This window comes from Sporobolomyces koalae (genome assembly GCF_050403365.1).
Source record: "Sporobolomyces koalae JCM15063 DNA, S_koalae_JCM15063T_v1_ctg44, whole genome shotgun sequence".
Classification (NCBI taxonomy): Eukaryota; Fungi; Basidiomycota; class Microbotryomycetes; order Sporidiobolales; family Sporidiobolaceae; genus Sporobolomyces; species Sporobolomyces koalae.
This window is the reverse complement of record NW_027481727.1, coordinates 19877-41684: the sequence shown is the minus strand read 5'-3', so window position 1 is coordinate 41684 and position 21808 is coordinate 19877. Positions and strand designations below refer to the sequence as shown.

Genomic DNA, 21808 nt, shown 5'->3' with positions numbered 1-21808 from the left:
GCATCCGAATTCCGAATTCCTCGGAGTTCGGGCACTCGCAGCGCCGGGGACTTTCATTTCTCACACTCTCGCTCCACACTCCCTCCGCTACTCTCGACAGCTCGCCATCAAAATGGAATTCACGCCCATCCAAGACATTCAGCCTGTAAGTCCTCCCTCGTTCCGCTCAGCCCAGCAGGTTCAATCAATGCTCCCGCGAGCCGCTTCACGTTCATCTCGCTCGTGCCTTTGACTCCTGGGAGATCAAGCTGCGTTCCCATAGCCACCTCCTCGCCCTGGAGATTATACACTATCTTGATATACCTCTGCCACTCCTGCGATCCTTCTGACTGTTGATTCCCCACTCGCCCTTCCGAGAGCCATCTCCAATCGTCGTATTGACGCCGTCTCTCGCACACTGCACAGGCGTACAACACAGTGTACGAAACTTTCCTCGCAGGCAAGAGTCGTCCTGTCTCGTGGAGGAAGCACCAGATCAAGCAACTCGGGTTCCTCATCGTCAGCCTCTCTCTCTCTCTCTTCCTTTTCCCTTTTTGCCAAGATCCGCACCCTCATCTGACCCTTTGATCATCGTACAGCAAGACAACGAGGATGCGTTTGTCAAAGCCCTCGAGTCCGACTTTGGTCGACCCGCGTTCGAAACGATCGTTGCAGAATTGAACCCGGTCAAAGCCGAGATCAACGAGGTGTACGACCACGTCGACAAGTGGGCCAAGCCGTCCCAAGTCTCGACCGTTTTTATGTGGAAGGCAGCGAAACCCGCCGTCTACCACGAACCGAAAGGTAGGCAAGACTCGCTTCGTCAAAACCATTGTGCTTACTTCTTCGAATAACAATCAGGTGTCGTCCTCATCATTGGAACTTGGAACTGCAAGTATCATACCCTTTGCCTCTTCCCATGCGCCGAGATATCCTGACGGTCCGCTCTGCGCCCTCACGCTTAGACCCCATCACGTTGCTCCTTGTTCCTTTGCTCGGCGCGATCGCCGCTGGTTGTACGGCAATTGTCAAGGTATATGTCCCCTGCGCCCATCATATGATCTGGCTCATCGACTGACGCTCGCCCTGATATCACATAGCCTGCCGAACAAGCCCCAGCGACTGCCGCTTTGATCGCTCGTCTGTTGCCAAAGTACCTCGACTCGTCGGCGTACCAGTGCATCACGGGAGCGATCGACCAGACTTCTCACCTCCTCAAGCTTCAGTTTGACCACATCTTTTACACGGGATCGGGCAACGTGGGCAAGATTGTCTCGAAAGCCGCGGCCGAACACCTCACGCCCGTCACGCTCGAACTCGGGGGCAAGTCCCCTGCGATCGTACTCGACGATGCGAACCTCGATGTCACCGCGAGGAGGATTGTGTGGGCGAAATTCTCAAACGCTGGTCAGGTGAGTAGAGCAGTCCTTCAACTTTTGAGTCCCGTTTTTCCTTCGACTTATATGTTCTTTTTTTTCTCTAGATCTGTATTTCGTAAGTTTCTCCCGCTACCGTCACGGAAATTAAGCTCTCGTCTGATCTTTGTTTGGCATGGCAGCACCGATTACATTCTGTGCACTCCCGAACTGGAACCCAAATTGATCGCCGCGCTCAAGCGTGCGCTCGCTGAATTCTCAGCCCCATCTCCCTCGTCCGGTACGCAATCAACCTCGTTGCTCGAATCGAACAACTATTCGAAAATCATCAACGACAACCACTTCAAACGATTGTCGAAACTGTTGGATTCGACTCGAGGCGAAGTTGTGGTCGGAGGTCAACGCGATGACAAGGAACGCAAGATTGAAGTCACGATTGTCAGGAACGTCAAACCTGACGATGCGTTGATGGCAGGTACGAAACATGATTTCTGTTTTCTCCCTTTTGTTCGCGGTTCACAGGAGAAGGAGTATTGAAGACGCCACTTCTCTGTCAAACAGACGAGATCTTTGGACCGATCTTGCCCATCATGACGATGCCCAACAAGGACGCCATGATTCACTTTGTTCAACGCCGTGACACCCCGCTCGTCATCTATGTCTTTACCCAATCGACCAAGGACAAAGACTACAGTACAAGCTTATTTCCTCACTCTCTCCCACTTTTTCTGACGGGAACCTGACAAACTATCGACGATACAGTTTTCGAGAGAACTCGATCAGGAGGATTCGTTCAAAACGACGTCCTCGTTCACTTTTTGATCCCGGGTTTGCCCTTTGGAGGTACGGGCAAAGCAGGCCATGGGAATTATCATGGCAAACGGCAAGTTCACGCCATTCTCTTCCGCTTCTGTTCTCTCTTTTTCTCTCTCATATGCTCGTGTTGACATTATTTTGGTCTCGTCGGGCATACTTGATCTTCTGTACAGATCGTTCGATACGTTCTCGCATGAACGAGCATTCGCGCATGTTCCGACTTGGATGGATGCCGTCATGGCTTCACGATACCCTCCTTACACCGGTTCGTTTCGGGATCTCTCTCTCTCTCTGTGTGTAAATGTCTCGAAACACAGACAAAGATCCTGACTTGACTCGTATTGGTTGAATGTAGACAAGAAATTCAAGTTCTTGATGCTCGCTTCGAAAGCAGTCATCAAGAAACCTACCAAGTTTGGCTTGTCGACCTTGTTGAAACTGTTTGCGGCCTTGACTGCCGTATTGGCACTGTTCAAGGGCGTTGGGAAAAGCAAGCTCTGAACGGAAGAACTAAAGAAAAAAGGAAAAAGAGGGGCCAGTTCTCTACATAATTTTTCATTCCAATCGCTTCTCTCTCTCGGTCTTTCTCTCGCTATCTTCTTTTTCTCCTGTCTCGTCTCAATGGCTCTTTTGTGTACGTATCTGTTCGTGTGTGTGTTTGTGTCAATTTCCAAAACGAATCAGTACGACCTTTCATGAACCTGGAGAAATGACGAATGCCGTGCGAAAAAGATAGCGATCGGTTTCGCTGTAGAGATCAAGCTTATAGAAGAGAATTGGGAAGAAGATAATTCCGATAAGGAGGGAAACTTGGATAGAACAGGATTTCGAGAAACAAGACAGACAACAGTACAGGGTAAGAAAGCTGATACTGACAGACTTGGGGAAGCATTCCAGATGTTTCGTTGATGAGGAGTAGAGAGACGGTACCGAGGGAACATCACACAAAAGATATTAACCGAGAGAGAACACCAACCGCGAGAGAATTAATTTTCAAGATCGAGCCGATGGGTGTGGGCGAGTGGTATCAAAGTCGACGAGGGAGAACGAAGCTGGACCGAGTACAGGTCGTTCCTGTGGGCTGACGGATTGGTTCGGGCCTAGATGACGCCGAGTGCGCGGAGACAGGTTTTCATGCTCTCGCGAATGGCTTGATTCGATTGGAGCCGTAGATCTGGAGTGCTGATTCAAAAGGCTGGAGGGGTATTCGGGAAACGATCCGTACGAGTGTGATTCTAGGGAGAGGGGAGAGATGAGACCGGGAGCCGAATCGAGACTGCCGTGACAGGGCGGCCAGAGCGAAAGGTCAGGGTCTCGAGAGAATCGTTCGACCGGACGACGGTTCAAGGGTAGTCGCGAAGCGGAAGGGACCAAGTTTCCGAGAGACTGGTCTGAAGAACGAGAATCGGACTGGGGGCCAGGGTAGGAGGATCCGCTTGGCGCAGAAGAAGCCGGTCCGGGGGTGAAGTTGTGAGCATTTCTGATGCGCTCCAACGGTACGAGTGGATTTTGGAAAGCAGGATCGAAGACGTAGAACGGGAAGAAGCGGAACTCTGAATAACTCGCGAGGGGTGTCAGTCACCACTACCGGAAGTGAAGCTGCAACAGACTCACTCTCGTGGGAGTCATCTATCTCTAATCTCTCAAAGACTTGCTCGAGCAAAGAGGTGGTAAGAGCGAGTCGATTTAACGCTTCGTCGAGCTGAGTCTGCGGATTCGGCTGCAGCAAAGACGGAAAGCTGTCCTCCCTGAAGAATGGTTGAACGATAGGGCCTCGATCGAATGTGTGCAAATTTGTCAACTTTGGAGAACTTGAAGGCTCGGTCGGTTCATGGCGAGTAACTTGTCTATCGACGATTGGCGCTTCGGACAGAAGAGAGGGTATGGGAGGTCGATCATACGGCGCAGAACATGGACCCACGTCGGGAATAAATACTCTTCCATAAGTGCTGCCAATTGCTGGAGGTGCAGAGAGAGGGGGAATGTGGCTTTCTAAGCCCGATGCCGAAATGGAAGGCAGGGAAATGTCAAGAAAAAGATTGCGACCTTTTCCCAGGCCGGAACCCGAGTCACTGCGACCAACATTTCCGGAAGCAAGCGACTCCTGCCTGGGTCCGCGATGGCGCCTCGCTCGAGGGAAATTTGTTGGAGGCTCGGGCTTGCGTCTAGCCGGCTCGTCGCTACGCTTGATCTGCGAGAGCAAGTCCCGGCGGCCTGCTCGAAAGATAGGGTGTTCAAAAATCCAAGCGCCGTGTCGTCTCTGCTTGCGCCATCCCCACATATTGAGTTCTGTCCGGTAAGATAACAGAGTCAGTTGCGAAGAACGCTAATGAAGGGAATCTGCGTGATGACTGACGGCGGCAGAAGCTTGAAAATTTGGAATGTCTAAAATATTCTGGCAGAATGTCTCGTGCCAAGGCAACAGTGTCGTGAATTTCGAACGAGCCCGCGGACACTCGGTACGAGATAATCTGGACGTTGTTAGGGTTCTCGAGGATGCTATGAATCGTTCAATCGCGGTCAGAGCAAGAATACAGGAGTTGCCTGTCGAGTTTGACTCACTCGAAGAGTTTATAGATGAATGAAGTGAGCGCTGCCGATTTCGCCTTTGCTTTTCGTGCACGGTCTTCCTTCTCGCCCTGTGTCTTCGTCGCGTCATCACTTTCCTCAATGAGGACAGCTGATGATGCCGATCCCTTTCGTTCCGTCTGATTTGTGGGCATTTTCCCGTCGGCTGGAAAATGATACAGTGATGATGCTTGCGAGCTGCCCGTAGTCGAAGCCGACGACGGGCGACTGGGCACTTCACGAGGTGGTATTCGTAAGGGTTGAGCCATTTCCAACTCGCTACTTGCCTCCGACATCAGTGCTTCACGCGAAGGCGTTCCGGAAGAGACCTGTGTTAATCGCACCCGACGCGTCAAGGCGTAATGATTCCGGCTCCAAGAATAATGAGCTTACAGTGTGAGATCTAAGAGCTTGATTGGCAATTGCGGGAGTGTCGAATGGAAGCGGGGAGCTTGTCATTCCCGTTTGTTTCGATGCAGCTGGCACAAAGGTCTCAGATGCTCGCCTGGTCTTGTGCGAGGCGACGAGAGGCAGTACATTCCAGTATCTTCAACACATTAGGTGCTGATTTTATGCTGCTTTCCGTCAGGGTTGGAGGAGTGGCTGGGCAGAAATAGACGAAGAGCGTCGAGCAGAAAGTCGGCTTCAATCCGACTTTGGGTCCGCCTGGATTAGTCGCCTGAGCGCGCAATAGCTTCGTCCTCTCCAGCGCGAAAGCCAGCAGCAAGGTGGGATACCCCGGGAGAAGGCAGTGTGGATCCTGTGCCTACGCATATCGAGGTTCGTGACATCAAGCAGGAGAGAGCTTGCATGCTCATTCACCTGCCAAGCGGTCCCGCCTCTCTCCTGTGCCTTCTCCTAGGCCTCAAGCCTCTGCGGGAGCCATAGCGGATGATGTGTCCATTCCAGGGTGCCTACTCGGATTCATGGCCGTCGATAGGAGTGCTGCGGCGACGAGGTCGAGGCGGCAGACGGGCTGTACGCCAAGAGCGAGTCGACAGGAGTCGCGCACTGATTCAGACAAGCTCGGACCCCTTGCTTGACAAGGGGAGTGAGCGCTTTCACCGCATGACTCGAAACGGCAGAGGCGCTAGCGTCGCGCCCATTGAGAGGGAGTCGCGACCAAGCAAGTCTGCCGTAGTCGTTTCCCAACGAAACCCCTTGCCTGAAGCATACAATCGAAGTGCAGTCGAAGGAGTGGGGAAATAGAGAAAGGCCGCTGATGAGACATCGCCAACGCCCGTCGACCACTCCCCGGCTCCTCCGCCCCTCCCGTTCGACCTCCTCCGAAGTCCTTCATACCCGTCGATCACTCCCGGCTCTTCCCCCACTTTGTTCGACGTGATCGACCTCTATCAAAAGAACGATCAAGCTACGGACGCCCTACGCCTTCTCCACCCTCCCTCCCTGTACTCCGGTTCGCTTTCCCTCCCCCTCCTCCCATCCTCCGACACCTCCGACCCAACACTACCTCGTCCGCTTCGCTGCAGACACCGGGTCCCTTAACCCTTCAAGTCTCCTCCTTCTCCCGACCTCGATGATTGAACACCTGGCTGGGACATCCAGGCCTTAAGGGGAGGGCATGTGTGACACGCCGGCGAGTATTTCATCTCGCACTTTCTCGAACACTCGAGAACTCTCCCGATTCCTCTCGTTTTGTTCTCCAAGGTTCTCTCTCTTTGTTCGCTCTCCTAAGAGAAGTAACGAGAGGCTACGGAGGTTTATAAAGGAGAGCGAACAGAGAGGGAGAACCTTGGAGAACAAAACGAAAGGTATCGGGAGAGTTCTCGAGTGTTCGAGAAAGTGCGAGATGAAATACTCGCCGGCGTGTTACACATCGCACAAGTCGACACTTCCAGTAGATTCTTCCTCGGGCAAGTTGAAAGGCTACCAAAGACAGGCTCAGAAGCAGCAGCTATGCCGAACTTCCTAGACGGACAACTGAAAGGGCTCGTAATCGTATGATCAGATGCCTTTGTGCAGAGTTAAGCGTGCACGGATGCGAGTGAACGCCGCACTCGCCTGTCGGATATCGATTTCGTGCTCGATGCCTTCCACGGAAGTCCCTGTGGCGGCGGAACGAGCGAGGCCAACGAGGTACGGATTGACGACGATAGTCCTGCATTTCGAAGGCAACCGCTCCAAGACTCGCCGGTAGGTTGGCTTCGATGTCTGACGGCTCAAGCGTTTGGTATAATCGCCGTTCTTGGCGGACTGAAAGCCGGCGTCGACGCACGGGTGAGAAGCTGGCCGCTCCAGATCGAGCAACGAGAATCCCGGCTCGGACTGCGTGGATGCCGGCTTTCAGCACGCCAAAGCCCGCGATTGTGCCACTTCAATCAAGCCACGAGACATCGAGGCCGACCTATCGACGAAGAGTGCAGACCTGTGTGCGGTTGATATTGGATTTCTTAATTCGAAACTACAAAGGAAAGGGTGGCCTACAACTAGTGAGAGAACAACAGGGTATGAAACGGTATCAAGGCAACGAATGATGCGGAACAAAGACTATGCGTTGACGGTATCGAGAGGAAGAGAAATTGCGTCTAGGGTATAATGCCCTTTAGGAAGACAGAGGCACGTAATCCCAGTTCGTGGCGCCAGGCGCATCACGATTGAGGATTCTGGCATACTCGAGGACGAGGCGCAGGAGGTAGGCCTGCATGTCTTCCCATCGCCAGAAATCACGAGCCCACCCCGAACCAGCAGTGGCGATTTTTTCGGCGAGGTCTTCGTGGGCTCCCGAGCCGTCGAGAGGAGAACCCTGGAAAAAGGCGAGAATTGGGTAGAGGTCCGAATAGTCTACCTTGAGGGGGACGTAGCTGGAAGAAGAGTTTTCCGGTCAGCGTCGTGTCAGAATTCGTTCCGGACAGCCATCAGAAGAGATCGACTTACTGGACCCATGGCTGTACTCTGTCTGCGTACCACTCTGGGAAAATGGTGCTTTTGAGGACGAGCGAATTGCTCGCCATGAGACTGTAACAAAACAGAGTGTTCAGCTGTCATGTGTTGCACTTCTTCCTCGTACAGCGCAAGAAAGACTAACCGATGGAATCTACCACTCCATCCGTTGCCATCAACGTCAATGACGTACTTGTACTGTTCGCACACTGGGTTAGTAGGAGCGCTGAACCAAAGACAGCGAGAAGGACTTGCTTGATTCTGCTCCTCTTCCGACATGAAGCCGTCCCATTCGAAGTCTTTTTCGAATCTGGCGCATGACTCAGCATCACCACACTGTTGAGCGCGGCCTTGAAATTTGATGTCGAGATAAGCGTTGGCGAAAGCACGAGCTGATGCTGTGTAATCCTGAACGGGGCCAAGTAAATTCGGTCCATCGTCCTTGGCAAGAGGGACTGTAACTTCGCCAGTCGCGAGCGGCACTGCCGAGGATACCAGTGCAGGTATTAGTATTAGTATTCGAGTCCGCCGAAGTGGGGGACTCACCTCGAGCGAGTCGAACTCGCTGACTGTACTTTCGAGCGTGCGCGATCGTCAGATCACTCCCGGTAGTCGACCCTCGCCACACCGCCTTGTTGTACTTCTTCTTGCTCCAGATAGGATCGGGTCCGACCGCTCGCTCGTACTGCTCAAGCGCAGGCAGTAGGAAGTCGGTGTTGAGCGTAGAGGACGTCCACGAGAACAGGGGAAAGAGGATGCCTGGTCGAGGACCGTTCCTGAATCGACATGTTGTATTAGTTGAACGGTATCAAGTCGTGCTCTGTGAGAAGAAGGCTCGGACCAGGAAGTGTAACCATGAAGCGGCTGATTGTCGGGAAAGTTGCAAATGTCCATCGTCTTTCGGTGATCGAGACCAATGAAGGAAATTGCATCAGGGCGTACAGGCTCGAGCCGCTCATAGATCGAGCCTTTCGCCCGGATTGGCGAATTAGGAGGACAGATTGTTTGGAAACCTTCTAGAGACCAATCATTGACATAAGTGGCGATGTCATCGATCCCTGTCGCGAGAAACAGCGATATCAGCATCGTGGAGACAGCTCAGGTCGAACAGTAGACTCACATTGACCTCGCTGTGCTGCAGCAGTATGCTCCTCCTTCGCTTCCCCAGACATCGTTACCCATGGCACATCGTGACCTGCAGGTAACGGCAAATCAGAAATTGAACGAGCGCGCGACCGAAAAGGAAACGGATCGCACCAGTGATTGTCAAGTCGAGGTCGGGTAAGAATTCGGAGATACCCTTCAGTAGTTCGAGTAGTTGGTCCGCGCGATAGTTGACCTTGCGCATAGGGCCATCTGCGGTCACATTCTGTCCATGCTCGCGGATTTTCACCGTAACGGTATGCTGATGTAACCATAGCTCTTCCTCGCCCGTCGTATTTTGCAGCATCGCATTCCGCTTCCGAAGAATCTCTGGCGAGAGAGCGGCAAAGGGGAGGATCTGCCGATGAATGGAGTCGTACTCATCGATGAGTGGAACGTTGTGACGAGTGGCGAACGCGAACCACGCATCGAAGCCTCGCGGTGGTGCTTGGCCGTATCGGCGGGTGTACTCCGCGACGGCTTCGGAAAGAGTTCTGCTCTGGCAAGCAACTTTCTCATTCCATAGCGTCTCCGCCGAATGAATGAGATAGTGAATAGGATGAGGCTGAGGGGGCGGCGTAGGGTTTGCATCGAGCGTGGGAGCCGATGCAGGGTCGGCAAGTTTGGCGGGATAGACGAGTAAACCCGAATCGTCGGTATATTTGAGTCGACGGAACGGGTCGGAGCAGCTCTTCATTCGCGGGAACAATCGACATTGGCGCTCCCGCAAACTATCGGCTGCGCCTCGTACCGTGAACATCACCCTGCGCGGATCCCGCCTGTTCTCTGGCCAAAAGAACACGCAGGCTGCGAATGCGCTAAGGACCAAAGCCATGACCCTGCTGTTCCATCGCTGCGTCCAGAACAACCTTCGAAAGTATCGCGCCTGCGTTGAGATTGAATTCTGTCGAGATGACGGTGCGTAAGCCGCAGCGAGCGGAGTCGAGTAGGGGTTCAGTAGGCGCTCGTCAGAGTAAGCAGAGTCGGGCGTTTGAGATCGTTCCGGCGTGCTAATGGATGTTCTCGCTGACGATGAGGTTGACGAGCCTGGATCATGACAAAGGACAGACACCTTTTCGTCCGACCTGATCTTCTCGAGCGCTGTAGACCGGTCGACAAGGTAGCGAGCTGACATTGACGGTGAGTCGCAGAGTAGCGAAAGCTACCGGTGTTAGCGAGTGACGGAGACTGTAAGCGGAAACGATGGCCAAGTTGAAAGGGTCATTCTTTGCGCATGCATGCACGGACGACCGGAGCCAAAGAAAAAAACTCCGGGTCCCGATGAGACATTTGACCCCTGAATTCGCTCGAAGCGGAAGTCCCGTGGCATTTTTGAGTTGTCTCAGGAGTTCCGCCACTTGGCATGCAGGCAGCAGCGCGGGGCCCTTGCACAGGAGACGGAACCTTCCTCGGTTGTCGCTTAAGAGTCGACAGGAGTGCGCCCGCGGGCCATCTCATTAGATGTCTTGTCTTTCTGCACTGAGAATGCGCAAAGTATGCAAGTCGGCTAGAGCTGCGTTACAGTTCCTGTAGCAGCAGGTTCGAGAAATGTTCTGGCGCCGCAGTTGCACTTGCAGGAAGAAACTCTGTTTCTCCTTTGCGTTTGGGTTGTTCTCTGAGCCTAGTTCCGGATATTACTTGATCTCGTTCTCAAGCGACGACCTGCAGACTCGAGAGCAATGCGAGCCCCAGGAAATGTACAACATAAAGGTCTAGTCGTGCTCGGATTGTTCCGCCTTCAGCTTCCACTTGGCCTTCGTTCGTCCGCCTTCCCCGAAATTGTCGACAAGCTGAAAACAATCCGTGTCGCAAACTGCCGTCAATGAGATGGTCGTGGCTTTCAACGAGCAGGCCCGCTCGCGCTTCCAGAAGTGGTACTCACGACACTCTCCAACCAGGCCATAAGCTCCCAATACGCTCCTCTTAATCCCATTGAATGATCGGCGTCCGTGAATTGCCGGAATTCAAATCCGCTAACAATTGGATCGTATCTCAAGCATCAGTCGCCCTGCATCCTTTCGAAAGAGCCCACTTCCGGAAGGCTCACCGGACTCTTGCGACCGTAAACTTGTCGAGTAGCGCGGCCGTGTTCTGGAAATGCACGTTGTCGTCTCCGCTGCCATGAGCGAGCGCGAAATGAGCGTGCTTGAACCCGTCCATTTGCGAGATCGAGCTGTTCTGGTAACCACCCGGGTTCAGCTGAGGTGTCGACATGTAGCGCTCCGTGTACACGCTGTCGTAGTAGCGCCAGTCGGTGACGGGCGCAACCGCCATGCCGAGTTGAAAGACCGACGAGTTGGCCTCGATCACCTTGGACGTCAAGAACCCGCCATAAGACTGCGAGAATGCCAAAATATCAGTCTGATCCGCAAGCGAGTCAGCAGAATCAAACTCACCCATCCCCAGATTGCAATGCGCTTTTCATCGACGTAAGGCAAGTCTGCCCATTGCCTGTGGAGTTCCGAATTTGAACGCCTATCAGTGGTGAAGCTGTTGACTGTTCGTCGGGATGCTTCACTTACCTAGCCGTGGCGATCACATCACTTCTCTCGACTTCTCCCAGCCTGTTCTTGACCAAAACTCGATGTTTCCTGCCTCTGAATCCAGTCCCACGTGGGTCGACCCTGACAATCACGTAGCCGAGGGCAGAGCAGAGATAGTGTTGCCAATCTCTCTGGTATTTCGTTGTGACAGTTTGGCTGTTGGGTCCGCCGTAGCTGTTTCATGAGAACCGCACTCGGTAAGTTGGTGTATCGTTAACAAGGCAAAGAAGACGACGAATTAGTCAAACGAACACTTGGAAAAGCACTGGATACTTGGTGCGTCCTGAAACATCCATCATGGGTGGACGCAGCTCCATCGTATCGAGAGTGATCTCCTTCTGTCTCGCCGAAGAACCCTCGGTCATCTCGAACTTTGGCTCGATCGCAACAGTGGGATAACTGATTTCGGCGTGCTGGAATTTCGAGTCGATCGATCGGAGCGCAGCGTTGTCTGTTAGAATATGTGTGTAGGCTTTTGAAAGCAAGGACAGATTAGGCGGTGCAACTCGCACAGGATACCTGACGGACGGCTTACCAGGGTCTTCGACTTTGACGAGCTTCTGGTACGGTATTCCCGGTCCCTCTGGGTGCACACCGTTAGCTCTTGTCAATACGGCGAAGGGATAAAGAAACCGAGGGAATTACCATAATCCAGCTGGTAGATCCCACCAAAGGGTGAGAAGCTGACGGACCATCGGCCGCGCTCGCTCGTATCTGTCAGAGGGGTCGGTGCAGGTAGCTCAGTCTTGCCCGCTTTCAAATCAGAAAGCTGCGCGAGCGAAGTCGGTAGTGGCACTGAGAACAGGTGGCGCTCGATCGAGGGGTTTGCAGCGATGAAATAGCTGGTCAGAGCGCACATTCTGGGTTAGCCGAATATCACGTAGAAACCGAAAGCTGAAGAGAGGACGCACACTAGTCCTCTCTGTACATCGACCATCTGAACGGATCCATCGATCTCCCAGTCTCCCTCTGTCAGAAAGACTGGCTCTTTCGAATCGGCAGGTGAAAAGTAGGCCAAATGATTGAAGCCGGACGGAGACGGAACGATATCGAGGTAGCCTGGAGGGTATGACGGAATCGACGCTGACGATTCTGAGTCGTTCGCCTGTGAGTGCAAAAGTACTGTCGAGGCGATTCCGACGATGTTCGAGCCCTGCAAGGAAAGCGTTGCGATCAGTGACTCGCCTGACACTCGAGCAGCTCGTAGAAACTGCTTACGGGCTCGGCCCAACCTCCATCGAGTTTATCGAAATCGACAGATCTCACGACCTTGCCAACGACGACGCTCTTCTGACCATCATCGAGGTTGCGGTCAAAATTGAAGAGCGCTACTCGCTCGATCGTGGCGATCCGGTTGGTCGCCTTGACCATGAGTTCGTCTGCACCAATCCATTCGACTTCCGAGATGATCACGTCGTCTTCTGGGAATGGGTTGTCCAGCACGAGTTCCTTTGTCGCTCGAAGGACGCCTTCCTCGTCGGACCACTCAGAGGTCCTGTCGGTCAAGAACCTCTCGAGGTCAAAGACGCGCAAGCGGACCTTGGGGTTGGGATATCCAGCTTTCGGATATCGCATGATCGTGTGCGAAGGGTACGTGTCGGCACCTCCAACGAACCAGTCGGAATTGTACACTGGGAACTCGTATTCGGGGACCTGCTCCTCGTCGAACGAAAGGAATGCGAGTTTTGAGCCAGATGGAGACCACCAAGTTGTCACGTCTGATGAAAACACCTAAGCGTGTCGAACAGGGTCAGCAAAATTGAGCCTGAAATCCAGACTCGGCTTGATTCACCTCTTCTTCGTATACCCAATCGGGCACGCCGTTGAACGTTGTCGCACTCCCGTCACGGGTGATCCTGATCGCATCGTTTCTCTGTCCCGATGCGGGGGGACTCTCGAGAACGTACAGGTCATTCGAATGGACGTAGGCGATATGATGGTTCTTGGGGGAGAACGAGGCAAAGGAAGTCCGGGGAGGGTACGAAGGGCCACGCAGTCGTTTGGTAGTCGATGCAGAGACATTGTGAATCCAAAAGTTCGCGTAGGTTGAATGACGCCACTGCTTCGTCCATTCTGTATCGAACAGGATGAATTGTAGGTCTGCAGACACTCTGAAGCGAGACCATTCTAGCTTTGTGCCATCAGCCTATGCATACGGTCGCACTAGTACATTGTGAGCGCATGGTCAATATAGATACGATTCACGGACACGCACATCGCGGATCTTGTTGCCGTCGACAAGGATTCGAGATTCGTTCTTGTACACGTCGAAGAGCATGATGGAGCCTGTTTCCGTCCGCTTGCTGTAGACCCCGTCTCCAGCTAGCACAGGCAGTGACATCAGGACTTGATGGTAATTTCGCGGTCAAGGGGATCGAACGGACCTTCAGCAAGCCACGCTAGCTCGACGCTATCGGGGTAGAAGGTGCCATTTTCGAGGTGCTCGCGTGTGATCTTTTTCAACCCTTGTCCCTTGAAGGTGTGTAGCCCAGTCGGCGGCGAGATGATATTGGATACGATTAAGCCTGAGAAGAGAAAGCAGAGAGGAATGGCAACGATTGCGCCCAAGATGAATCGCCGTCGCTGCGCTCGATCGATGAACGAGAGTCAGCTTCGACAACTTCCTGTACTATTTGATACATGAAGAGAAGGAAGTACCGTAGATCGGGCCTGCGTGCGATCTGGCCAGTCCTGTCCGTTCTCGTCGAGATGAGCTGGCGCATCGCCTCCCCGCATGAGCATGACTTTCTCATCAGAGATGGTCGCTTCGTCGTCGTATTCTGACTCGCTGCTATCGTCGCCGTCTGTGCCCATGGACTGCCTGGCTCGCCGCAAGGGAGCGAAGGGATCGGGGATTTGGAAAGAAGGAGGCCGCAGGGGTACTGATTTCGGAAGTGTAGGTGGATCGCCTGCGGCAGCCGAGTCTGATAGCGGAGCGACGTCTGGTGGTAGGGCGACGTAGTCAGGAGGCATCGTCGACTACCTAGACCGGGTACGAGGTTCCGAAAGGGACGAGGTCAAGATAGTAGCTGTGTCTGCGGCGATACGGACTGGCGGGACTCGCTGGTACGCGACACAGGATGGTGCCGCTCTGTGTGGATGCTAGTCGAACGTGAGCGCGTAGAAACCCGACTCTGGGGGGAGAACACGTGACGATTGTTGGCTGCGGATACGACGGCAGCGCGCGTTGGAGCGCGAGCACATCCGATGATTTTTGATTCCTTCTCGCGAGTACGCGACTGTCTCTTCCGCTTTCTCGCCCTCTTCGTCTCCTATTCCGCGTTTTCCGAGCGTACGGAGGAGACGTCAACTTTTCTCAAAGCGTCTGAAACTACTCGTGCTCCCCGGCTTCGACCCTGCAGAGGGCATCAACTTGACGTCGACGATGGGCCGGACGCCCAGCCACTCCTCCTCCGCGCTTACCAAGAAGACCACCTCGACCGCATCGGCTCACAAGACATCGAGCACTGAGAAGGGATCATCAAAGCCGGCGCCGAGCGTCAAGCGGTCCGAGTTCCTTGCCGATGTCGCTCTCGCCTTCATCGAAAAGAACGACGACATCGGCATGGCCCTCTGCGGTGAGGCTCATTTCACGAAGGGTGGTGCTGGACCGACACAGATACAATGCATGTCAAAAGTGAGCAAATGTCCTCTCTGATCCGCACATCTCTGCCGATCCGAATTCGCTGACCGTGAATCGGAAGGACAGATCGCAAAGACAGTCTCCAAGGACAACGACGAGTATGGTCTGCTCTGGGACGATCACGACGAACGCAAAGTCTTGGTTGAATCGACGTCCTCGTGGTGGAAAAGGCGAGTGTTTCCCTTTTCTTTCGCGCTCGAGCTAGAACTCTTTCTGCTCTTTGGCTGACGCATGTTTTTCCCTGACTACAGAACGTCGAGAAAGTTCAAGTCGACTACTGACAAACTGATGGATTTGGGAATTGGCATTATTTTCGGCGTAACGCGCGAGGAATTGAGTCTCCTTCACGACGAGCAGCTGAAGCGAGAGGGTCGTGAGTTGGCTTCTCCCTCCTCCTCTCCTCCCGTCCGCCCCTTCCACTCCTGTGATGCGCTTTGTGTGCATCGCGCGCGAGATGAAGAGACGACTAACAGTTCTTTCGTAGACAGAAAAGTTAATCGATGCCACTCCGTATTACTGGCGGATGCTCGAGCTGCATAGAACGCACGACCCGGCATCTTGGCTTATTATAGCTACGAATTCGGCCACAATCCATCATCATCTTGAAAGTGAACTCGACCCGTTGCGACATCGGCGGCGAACGATATCGCGGATTTCACCGCATCTTGGCGCATCGTCATCTATCAAGGAACGTGACGACCGAGCCCGTCACCACTCCTCGACCAGAAATCAGGAGAAACCTACGACAATCAGGTCGATCAGTAAGAATGCGGTCAAGACGAAGAGCAAGAAGAAGAAAATCCCTCTGTAAGCTCTCTCTCCTTCTGATCGGAAGCTTGTCTGACACGGTTCTCTTTGATACAGTGGGGCAACAAGCCCATTGAGTGGCGCCTCAAGTTCGATGGAAGAGGCTGAGTCGAGCGATGTTTCCTCGTCATCGCCATCGATATCTCCGGCACCTTCGGCGGCGTAAGTCCCGTTCCTCGCTCGAATATTACATCTTGCTCTTTGACTGAAATCATGCCCGGAACAGGGGTTTACGGCGACAAGAACGGATTGATTTCGATGCCCTTAAAATGGAACACCTTCAGGAGATCCACAAAATGCGGCTCGAGCACGGACGACTCGCGCTCGAGGAACGGACAAAGCGAGCACGCGCGGAGGGAGAACTCGAGAGACTCAAGTTACGCCTTGAACACCGCGAGTTACGCATTACGGAGCTCGAGCATGAGAGATTCGCAAGGGAAGAAAGGAAGGGGGTATACCCTCTGTATATGAGAGCGCGATCGGAGGGGATTGAGGAAGCGCTACAAGGATTTCAATACTGGTTTCAAGACTACAAGGCCGCCGGTCAACAAGTTTCGGGGCAGAGAACTAGTGAAAACATCAACGCAAGCTTAGCTTACGCACCGTAGTCAATGTCACCACTCTTCTTTCGTCTGAGGTTGCCAACAACTCTTGTTTCTGGACCTCGCGTATTGCCTTGACAGCAGCGACAACTTGAGGAAATTCGATCAAGCCAACTTGGCTCGAACCCGGCGTATAGGAGGGATCCTTACAGTATCCCAGGCAAGGACACTAGCTCCAACTGTGAGCCAGATTGTCGATGCTCGGTTGCTGGCAGGTCCGACAGGAAAATGAAATGGCAAGGAAGTCCAGCTGCGAACGTTTAGGCTGTTTAAAGCTCAGGTCCTTCTACACTGTACGTCCTACAGCTCATCATCTGAACCGCTTCAGCTCCAATGCTTGCTAGTACACGTGCGCTGCGCTGCGTATCACAAGAGACACACATGTACGAGCTCAGAGGAAGCGCGCCGGCCATCTATAGAGCTAGTCAGATTCACGATAACTTTTCAGCTTGGAACGGCTTTATATCCGCTCGACCTGGCTACACATGCTCAAGTGTTCCATTATGCTATAGCTGATTCCGGTGTTAGACGCCCTGCTAGGAAGGTCCGAAAAACCGGCGGTTTCACCTTATCGCGGTGTCACAAGGAGGTGGCTTACGAGTCCTGCATTTATATACGGACCGCAGACCAGGGAAAGTGGTGCAGTATGTCTAGTCGCTCTCTATCTGCGTGTCAGCCGCCTTCCGCTTGCGAAATTCTCAGCTGACTCTGCTTGCGCGGAAAGCTGATCAAAACGTTCCTCGGTCTCCGTGCTCTCGCTGTCCTCGTCAACTTTGCATCGCAATACCTTTATTCTCGCTGGATGTCGACAAGAGTCCGCCGTCTCTCCTTACCCACCTCAGTTCTCCCGAAACTCAGCCGCAATCTCAGCGCCTCGAATCTTACTTCGCAAAAGATCCTCGACTTGATCCAGCACCTCAGAACGCTCTATGCAGCCGACACAGATTCAAGTTTAGCTCATCCTAGTCAAGAGGCAGCCCGGCAAGCGCAATTCTCGAGCGAGGTCGAAGAGGATGAGACAGTAGATCCTCTCCTGCATCAGGACCAATTTGAACGATCGTGGGCGGTCAATTGGTTGAGTCTCGTGGTCAAGAGAGGTGAAGAGTGGATCGAAGAAGCCCAGGAGAATGGGGATGAACAGGAGCGCGATCTGAGGTGCGAGATAGTCGATCAGGCGGCTGGCCTCGTCTCGCACTTGACTGCTACCTCTGGCGAGTTCCTTTCCCATGCTGGTCTCACTCCGTATTGATACTGACTAGGAATCGAGTTGCTTTCTGTAGAAGGAGGAGCGATCTTGAGACCACTCTTGCTTCCGACCTGTCCTCCTGAGGCAGATCCTCAAACCGAGCCCCTCCTAATCACGCTGAACGACGCATTACCATCGCACCTCGACCCTACGTCAGTGGGACTTCAGTCCTGGGGAAGTTCGATCATCCTTGCACGCATGATCGCCCTCGAACCGGGGAAGTTTGGCGTGGGGATTCCAGACCAACGCGTCCTTGAACTAGGAGCAGGCACTGGATTGTTGAGTCTCGTCTGGAAGGGTATGAGCGAGCGTATGAACATCGCTTCGGATGTGATTGCAACGGATTACCACGACGGAGTACTCGAGAATTTGCAGAAGAACGTCGTCAGCAACTCGGCCGCAGTTTCGCCTGCGCCTTCGCCGCTCGTTTCGCCCTCTCTCAAGCCAACGACGAAGACTTCTGGCTTGTCTACCCCTTCAGCACCCGGCACGCCTCACTCACGCGCGTCAAGCTCTTCCTCGTCTTCTTCCCTACCCGTGCAAACCCACAAGCTCGACTGGTCCGCTGTTCACTCATCCCGCGCTTTCTCGGCTGCTTCAAACCCACGGAATCCCATTCCAACCATCATGCCTCCTCCTTTCGACCGACCCTTCCACACCCTCCTCGCTGCCGATGTCGTGTACGGTCCTACGCACGCAATTTGGCTCAAATCGTGCGTCGAACAGTTCCTTATCAAGCCCGACGCCTACCAAGAGTCACTCGAAATCCGGGAGCCATTGTCGCGAGAAATCGCCAACCTGTCCCTCGAGTCAGATGCGGTCGAGACCCGTTTGCCCGATCGACCATCGTTGCACTCGACCGAAACTTCGGATTCGATCCCGTCGGCGCACGTTGTCAAGACGCAATCTTCGATTGCTGCCTCGGCAGCCTCACCTGGTTTCCACTTGATTGTACCGATCCGACCAACTCACGTCGAGGCCATCGCCTCGATCGCGAAGGCGTTCCCTACGCAGGAGCAACTGGGCGAACGCAAAGAAGGGCAACCTTGGCGCGTCGGGATTCAGAGCACAACCGAGGTTGAAAGGGTCAAGGGTGTCGGAAGAGCCGATGAGGGCAGCTACAGGTTGCTGAGGATCGGATGGTGCTGAAGCCAGCTCGAGGATCCGTGATTGAGATCTTATTGTTGTGTCTCCTAATTTATCTCTTACGATACTGTATCATAGCCAGCACATTCTTCCTTCTTCCTTAGAACGATGGTCATTGGCAAATCGCATTGTCACAAGGTTCGATCGCGTCCAAACTATCTACATGTCGGGTTTCTCGTCTGCTTTTCGCTGAAAGGCATCAGCTTGTTATGCACATGCGCTCGAAAGACTATATGTCAAAGTGGATTGTTCCTCACAAAGCAATCTCTGTATCGTAACATGATCATTTGGTTATCCGCGGTTTGGCCAAGTCGGCTTGCTGCTCCGCCGCCCTTCGCTCCATCATATCCTGTCGCAACTGGAGTACGCGTCGCTTGTTGAAGTAATCCACCTGTAACGTACGTTGGAAGTCTCGTCAATTCTATGAGCCGAGTGCATCCTCCCGGAACAAAAGCCACAAAGTGGAGCGAGTATCTGAAAGGCTTACCCAACTCGCAGCGCACTTGGCGCGGTAAGTATCATCCTCTGACTTGCACTTGTCCCCTTCCTGACCCGGTACGGAGGTTGCGTTCTTGTCGAGACAGCCGAAGTAGAGATCGCGGGAATCCCAGCAGGCCTTTCGCTCCGATCGCGTCGGAGCAGCGGACTCCGAGGCAGGGTCCGATGACGAGGAAGAGGACGAAGATGCGGACGAGGAAGAGAACCAGCCCATAGCGGATCGACGAGTGTGGCGAAGTGTGAAAGCGGTGAAGGCTGTCCCGCTCATCAACCTCATTCATTCTCGTGAAAATTATATTCCAGCTCAGTTGCATCAAAATGACAGGGTCAAATATTGTGGCGATTGCGCAGGCCCTGCATAATTGCGAGACGACTCTGCTGTGACAGACGAATGTCCCGGAGGTATCTCATGCGGTGTTGGCCTTGAGCAGACCGTATCCCCAGTGAGCACGGGCTCGGGTGAACCACATAGTGGCCACATAGTGGGCGGCGCAGCATCCGGGTTTTACAGATCCCGTCCCTAGCCTCTTGTCGGCACGGTCAGGTTTGGAGGCAGGCAACGACGTTGCACAGTCTCCTACCTCTGCGCCGACATTGATGATGATGTGCAGGGATCCGAAGATTGTAGACTCCAGCAGGAACCCGAAACAGCCGCCGTAGCTTACCTGTAAAGTGTTCCCGCAGAACCCCTAATTCTTCCAAGCTCGTCGAAATCCTCCCATTCTCGACCGCTGACCAACCATCCCTTGAATGGACCTTCCCTTACAGCCGCCTTCAGGTCTTGATAATCGCCAGACTGTGATGTACGTGCATTGTGCTTGGATGCGTAATACGTCGAATCCTCCATTAAATTGCTAGGTGAAACGCCGCGCTCCACCTCGACATGTCGCTGGAAGAGACTAAGCTTTGATAATCTCGATCTGAAGGGGAGCCGCGGGATCAGACGCACCCTCTCGTGATCTTGAGCTGCGAAAATTGACTTACCTCGCTTTAGGGCCAAGCGGTTCATCAGGTTTCCGTTTCGGCGAAGCGCCTTGGCGGATGCCATTAGTGATGACCTCGACCCCTAAACTGTCTACCCACGATATGGCTACGCATTCAACCTGATTTTTCAGCACGAAGCTTGGCACAAGATGTATCGAAATGTGCTTACATTCTTGACAACTGACCACTTCGTTCTGAGAGACCTCAAAGTCTCTGGCCACGGCCTCCCGAGCATGCTCAAAGTCAACGTGTTCAGCGAGTCCGACCGTTGGGACCTGGACCAGAACATCCCTTGGACCGATCCAGCCTTCTAGTCTGCCTCCAACGGCTCTTCTGATCTCTTCCCGGACCTTTTCTTTCCTGGTGGAGTCGCCCTGCACGCCAGATACAGCGAGACAATCTATTCTGACCTCGACGCCGAGACGGGCTAGAAGTGCGCCTTGAACTCCGAGCAAGGACCAAAGTGCGAGCTTGTCGGAGCACGAGTGGCTCGTCGTAGGCGGAGAATCGGCACGACCAGGTTTCGTCCGCAATGTCGACAGCGTAGAGTAGGAATTTCGCCCACGATGTACCCTCATGAGGGTATCAGCGCCAGTGTCGGCAAATGGCTCGCGAGTTGTCACGAGACCGAGAGCAGCCGCTTCCGACAAAGCAGAATGGCAGGTTGGCGGGATTGTTGTAGAGGCAACGAGATCGTTTGGGGGTAAGTCGACTGCCGAGAGCGCGAGGGAATAAGTTGAAGCATCGCCGCCTGTGTTCACGCGCAAGTCGTTGAGTGCGAGGGGAACTTGTGCTCGGGCGAGATGGATGGACGCGTACACGGCAGTGTGCTGATCCAAAGGCCGAGCTTCCAGTCTCCCTTGAGGCGCCATCTCTTCGGCGCAGCAGATTCGAGAAACGAGGTCCGGCCGCCAGCGCGTGCTGTCTCGATCTGTTGATACAGCCAGAGCTTCAGACCTCGTCTCGCGATGATTTCTGCGTGCGAATCGTGCAAGACGTCTCCGCGAATGGGCAGTTTCGAGTGAGGAAGCGCTTTCAATCCCGTACTGCAATTACAACCACCGACAACGACGATGAGTATAGTACAGTTGTCAGGACGCTCGAGACGCACCCTAACGAAATGCAGTGACAGTAAGTCTGCTGCCCGTCCGATCGATAGAGACAGAACCCCGCGAGGACTGTCCATGTCGGTGCAGCGTTCGACCGAGGCCGCGGTTTCCCGCTCCGAGGTAATGCTGCATACTTCTGCGCGACTGCGTGTGCTAAGGAGTCTGCGAGAGCATCGTGACTCATCGCTGTCGGTTGAGGGGCAATGATCAAGAATTGTGTTGATCGCTGCATTCGCTCGCCTCGCCTGATCTCTGACGCCCTTCACTGCTGGTAGATATCGGTGTGGCAGACCAGTACTACGACACTACCGACTTTGACATCGTCGCTATCGCTGGATGCGTTGTCGACGAAATGGCTATGGTGACTACAAGCTCGAACCTACGTTTCGGCCGCGATTGATCAGCTGAGACGGATTGTTCCTCGGCGTTCGTCCCCTTACGATTCGC

The 21808-nt window shown here is 53.7% G+C and overlaps 7 protein-coding genes across 7 annotated transcripts; 3 read left to right on the top strand and 4 right to left on the bottom strand.

Moving 5' to 3' along the window:
* Positions 1-112: 112 nt before the first annotated feature.
* Positions 113-2672, top strand: HFD1 (hexadecenal dehydrogenase; the record flags this gene model as incomplete). The annotated part of the gene is made up of 12 exons (XM_076680728.1): positions 113-145; positions 406-498; positions 579-783; positions 841-870; positions 945-1012; positions 1080-1391; positions 1463-1473; positions 1538-1830; positions 1917-2048; positions 2118-2238; positions 2345-2436; positions 2527-2672. The coding sequence occupies 12 exons, from the start codon at positions 113-115 to the stop codon at positions 2670-2672; spliced, it is 1536 nt and encodes a 511-aa protein (XP_076532127.1).
* A 4630-nt stretch (positions 2673-7302) lies between these two features.
* On the bottom strand, positions 7303-9918 carry JCM15063_004260 (uncharacterized protein; the record flags this gene model as incomplete). Its single annotated transcript, XM_076680727.1, has 8 exons — positions 7303-7561; positions 7635-7715; positions 7786-7838; positions 7896-8122; positions 8187-8416; positions 8482-8698; positions 8761-8835; positions 8898-9918. The coding sequence occupies 8 exons, from the start codon at positions 9916-9918 to the stop codon at positions 7303-7305; spliced, it is 2163 nt and encodes a 720-aa protein (XP_076532126.1).
* A 577-nt stretch (positions 9919-10495) lies between these two features.
* Positions 10496-14299, bottom strand: JCM15063_004259 (S9 family peptidase; the record flags this gene model as incomplete). The annotated part of the gene is made up of 14 exons (XM_076680726.1): positions 10496-10573; positions 10666-10756; positions 10831-11120; positions 11180-11234; positions 11306-11500; positions 11579-11798; positions 11862-11909; positions 11972-12168; positions 12238-12479; positions 12545-13057; positions 13119-13472; positions 13542-13648; positions 13711-13909; positions 13985-14299. The coding sequence occupies 14 exons, from the start codon at positions 14297-14299 to the stop codon at positions 10496-10498; spliced, it is 2904 nt and encodes a 967-aa protein (XP_076532125.1).
* A 412-nt stretch (positions 14300-14711) lies between these two features.
* Positions 14712-15197, top strand: JCM15063_004258 (uncharacterized protein; the record flags this gene model as incomplete). Its single annotated transcript, XM_076680725.1, has 2 exons — positions 14712-14963; positions 15036-15197. The coding sequence occupies 2 exons, from the start codon at positions 14712-14714 to the stop codon at positions 15195-15197; spliced, it is 414 nt and encodes a 137-aa protein (XP_076532124.1).
* Positions 15198-17180: 1983 nt separating this feature from the next.
* JCM15063_004257 (uncharacterized protein) lies at positions 17181-18773 on the top strand (the record flags this gene model as incomplete). Its single annotated transcript, XM_076680724.1, has 2 exons — positions 17181-17589; positions 17659-18773. The coding sequence occupies 2 exons, from the start codon at positions 17181-17183 to the stop codon at positions 18771-18773; spliced, it is 1524 nt and encodes a 507-aa protein (XP_076532123.1).
* A 280-nt stretch (positions 18774-19053) lies between these two features.
* On the bottom strand, positions 19054-19482 carry COA6 (Coa6p; the record flags this gene model as incomplete). Its single annotated transcript, XM_076680723.1, has 2 exons — positions 19054-19161; positions 19258-19482. The coding sequence occupies 2 exons, from the start codon at positions 19480-19482 to the stop codon at positions 19054-19056; spliced, it is 333 nt and encodes a 110-aa protein (XP_076532122.1).
* A 193-nt stretch (positions 19483-19675) lies between these two features.
* Positions 19676-21545, bottom strand: TAD1 (tRNA-specific adenosine deaminase; the record flags this gene model as incomplete). The annotated part of the gene is made up of 6 exons (XM_076680722.1): positions 19676-19933; positions 20005-20188; positions 20253-20358; positions 20422-21003; positions 21072-21298; positions 21364-21545. The coding sequence occupies 6 exons, from the start codon at positions 21543-21545 to the stop codon at positions 19676-19678; spliced, it is 1539 nt and encodes a 512-aa protein (XP_076532121.1).
* Between the last annotated feature and the right edge of the window lie 263 nt (positions 21546-21808).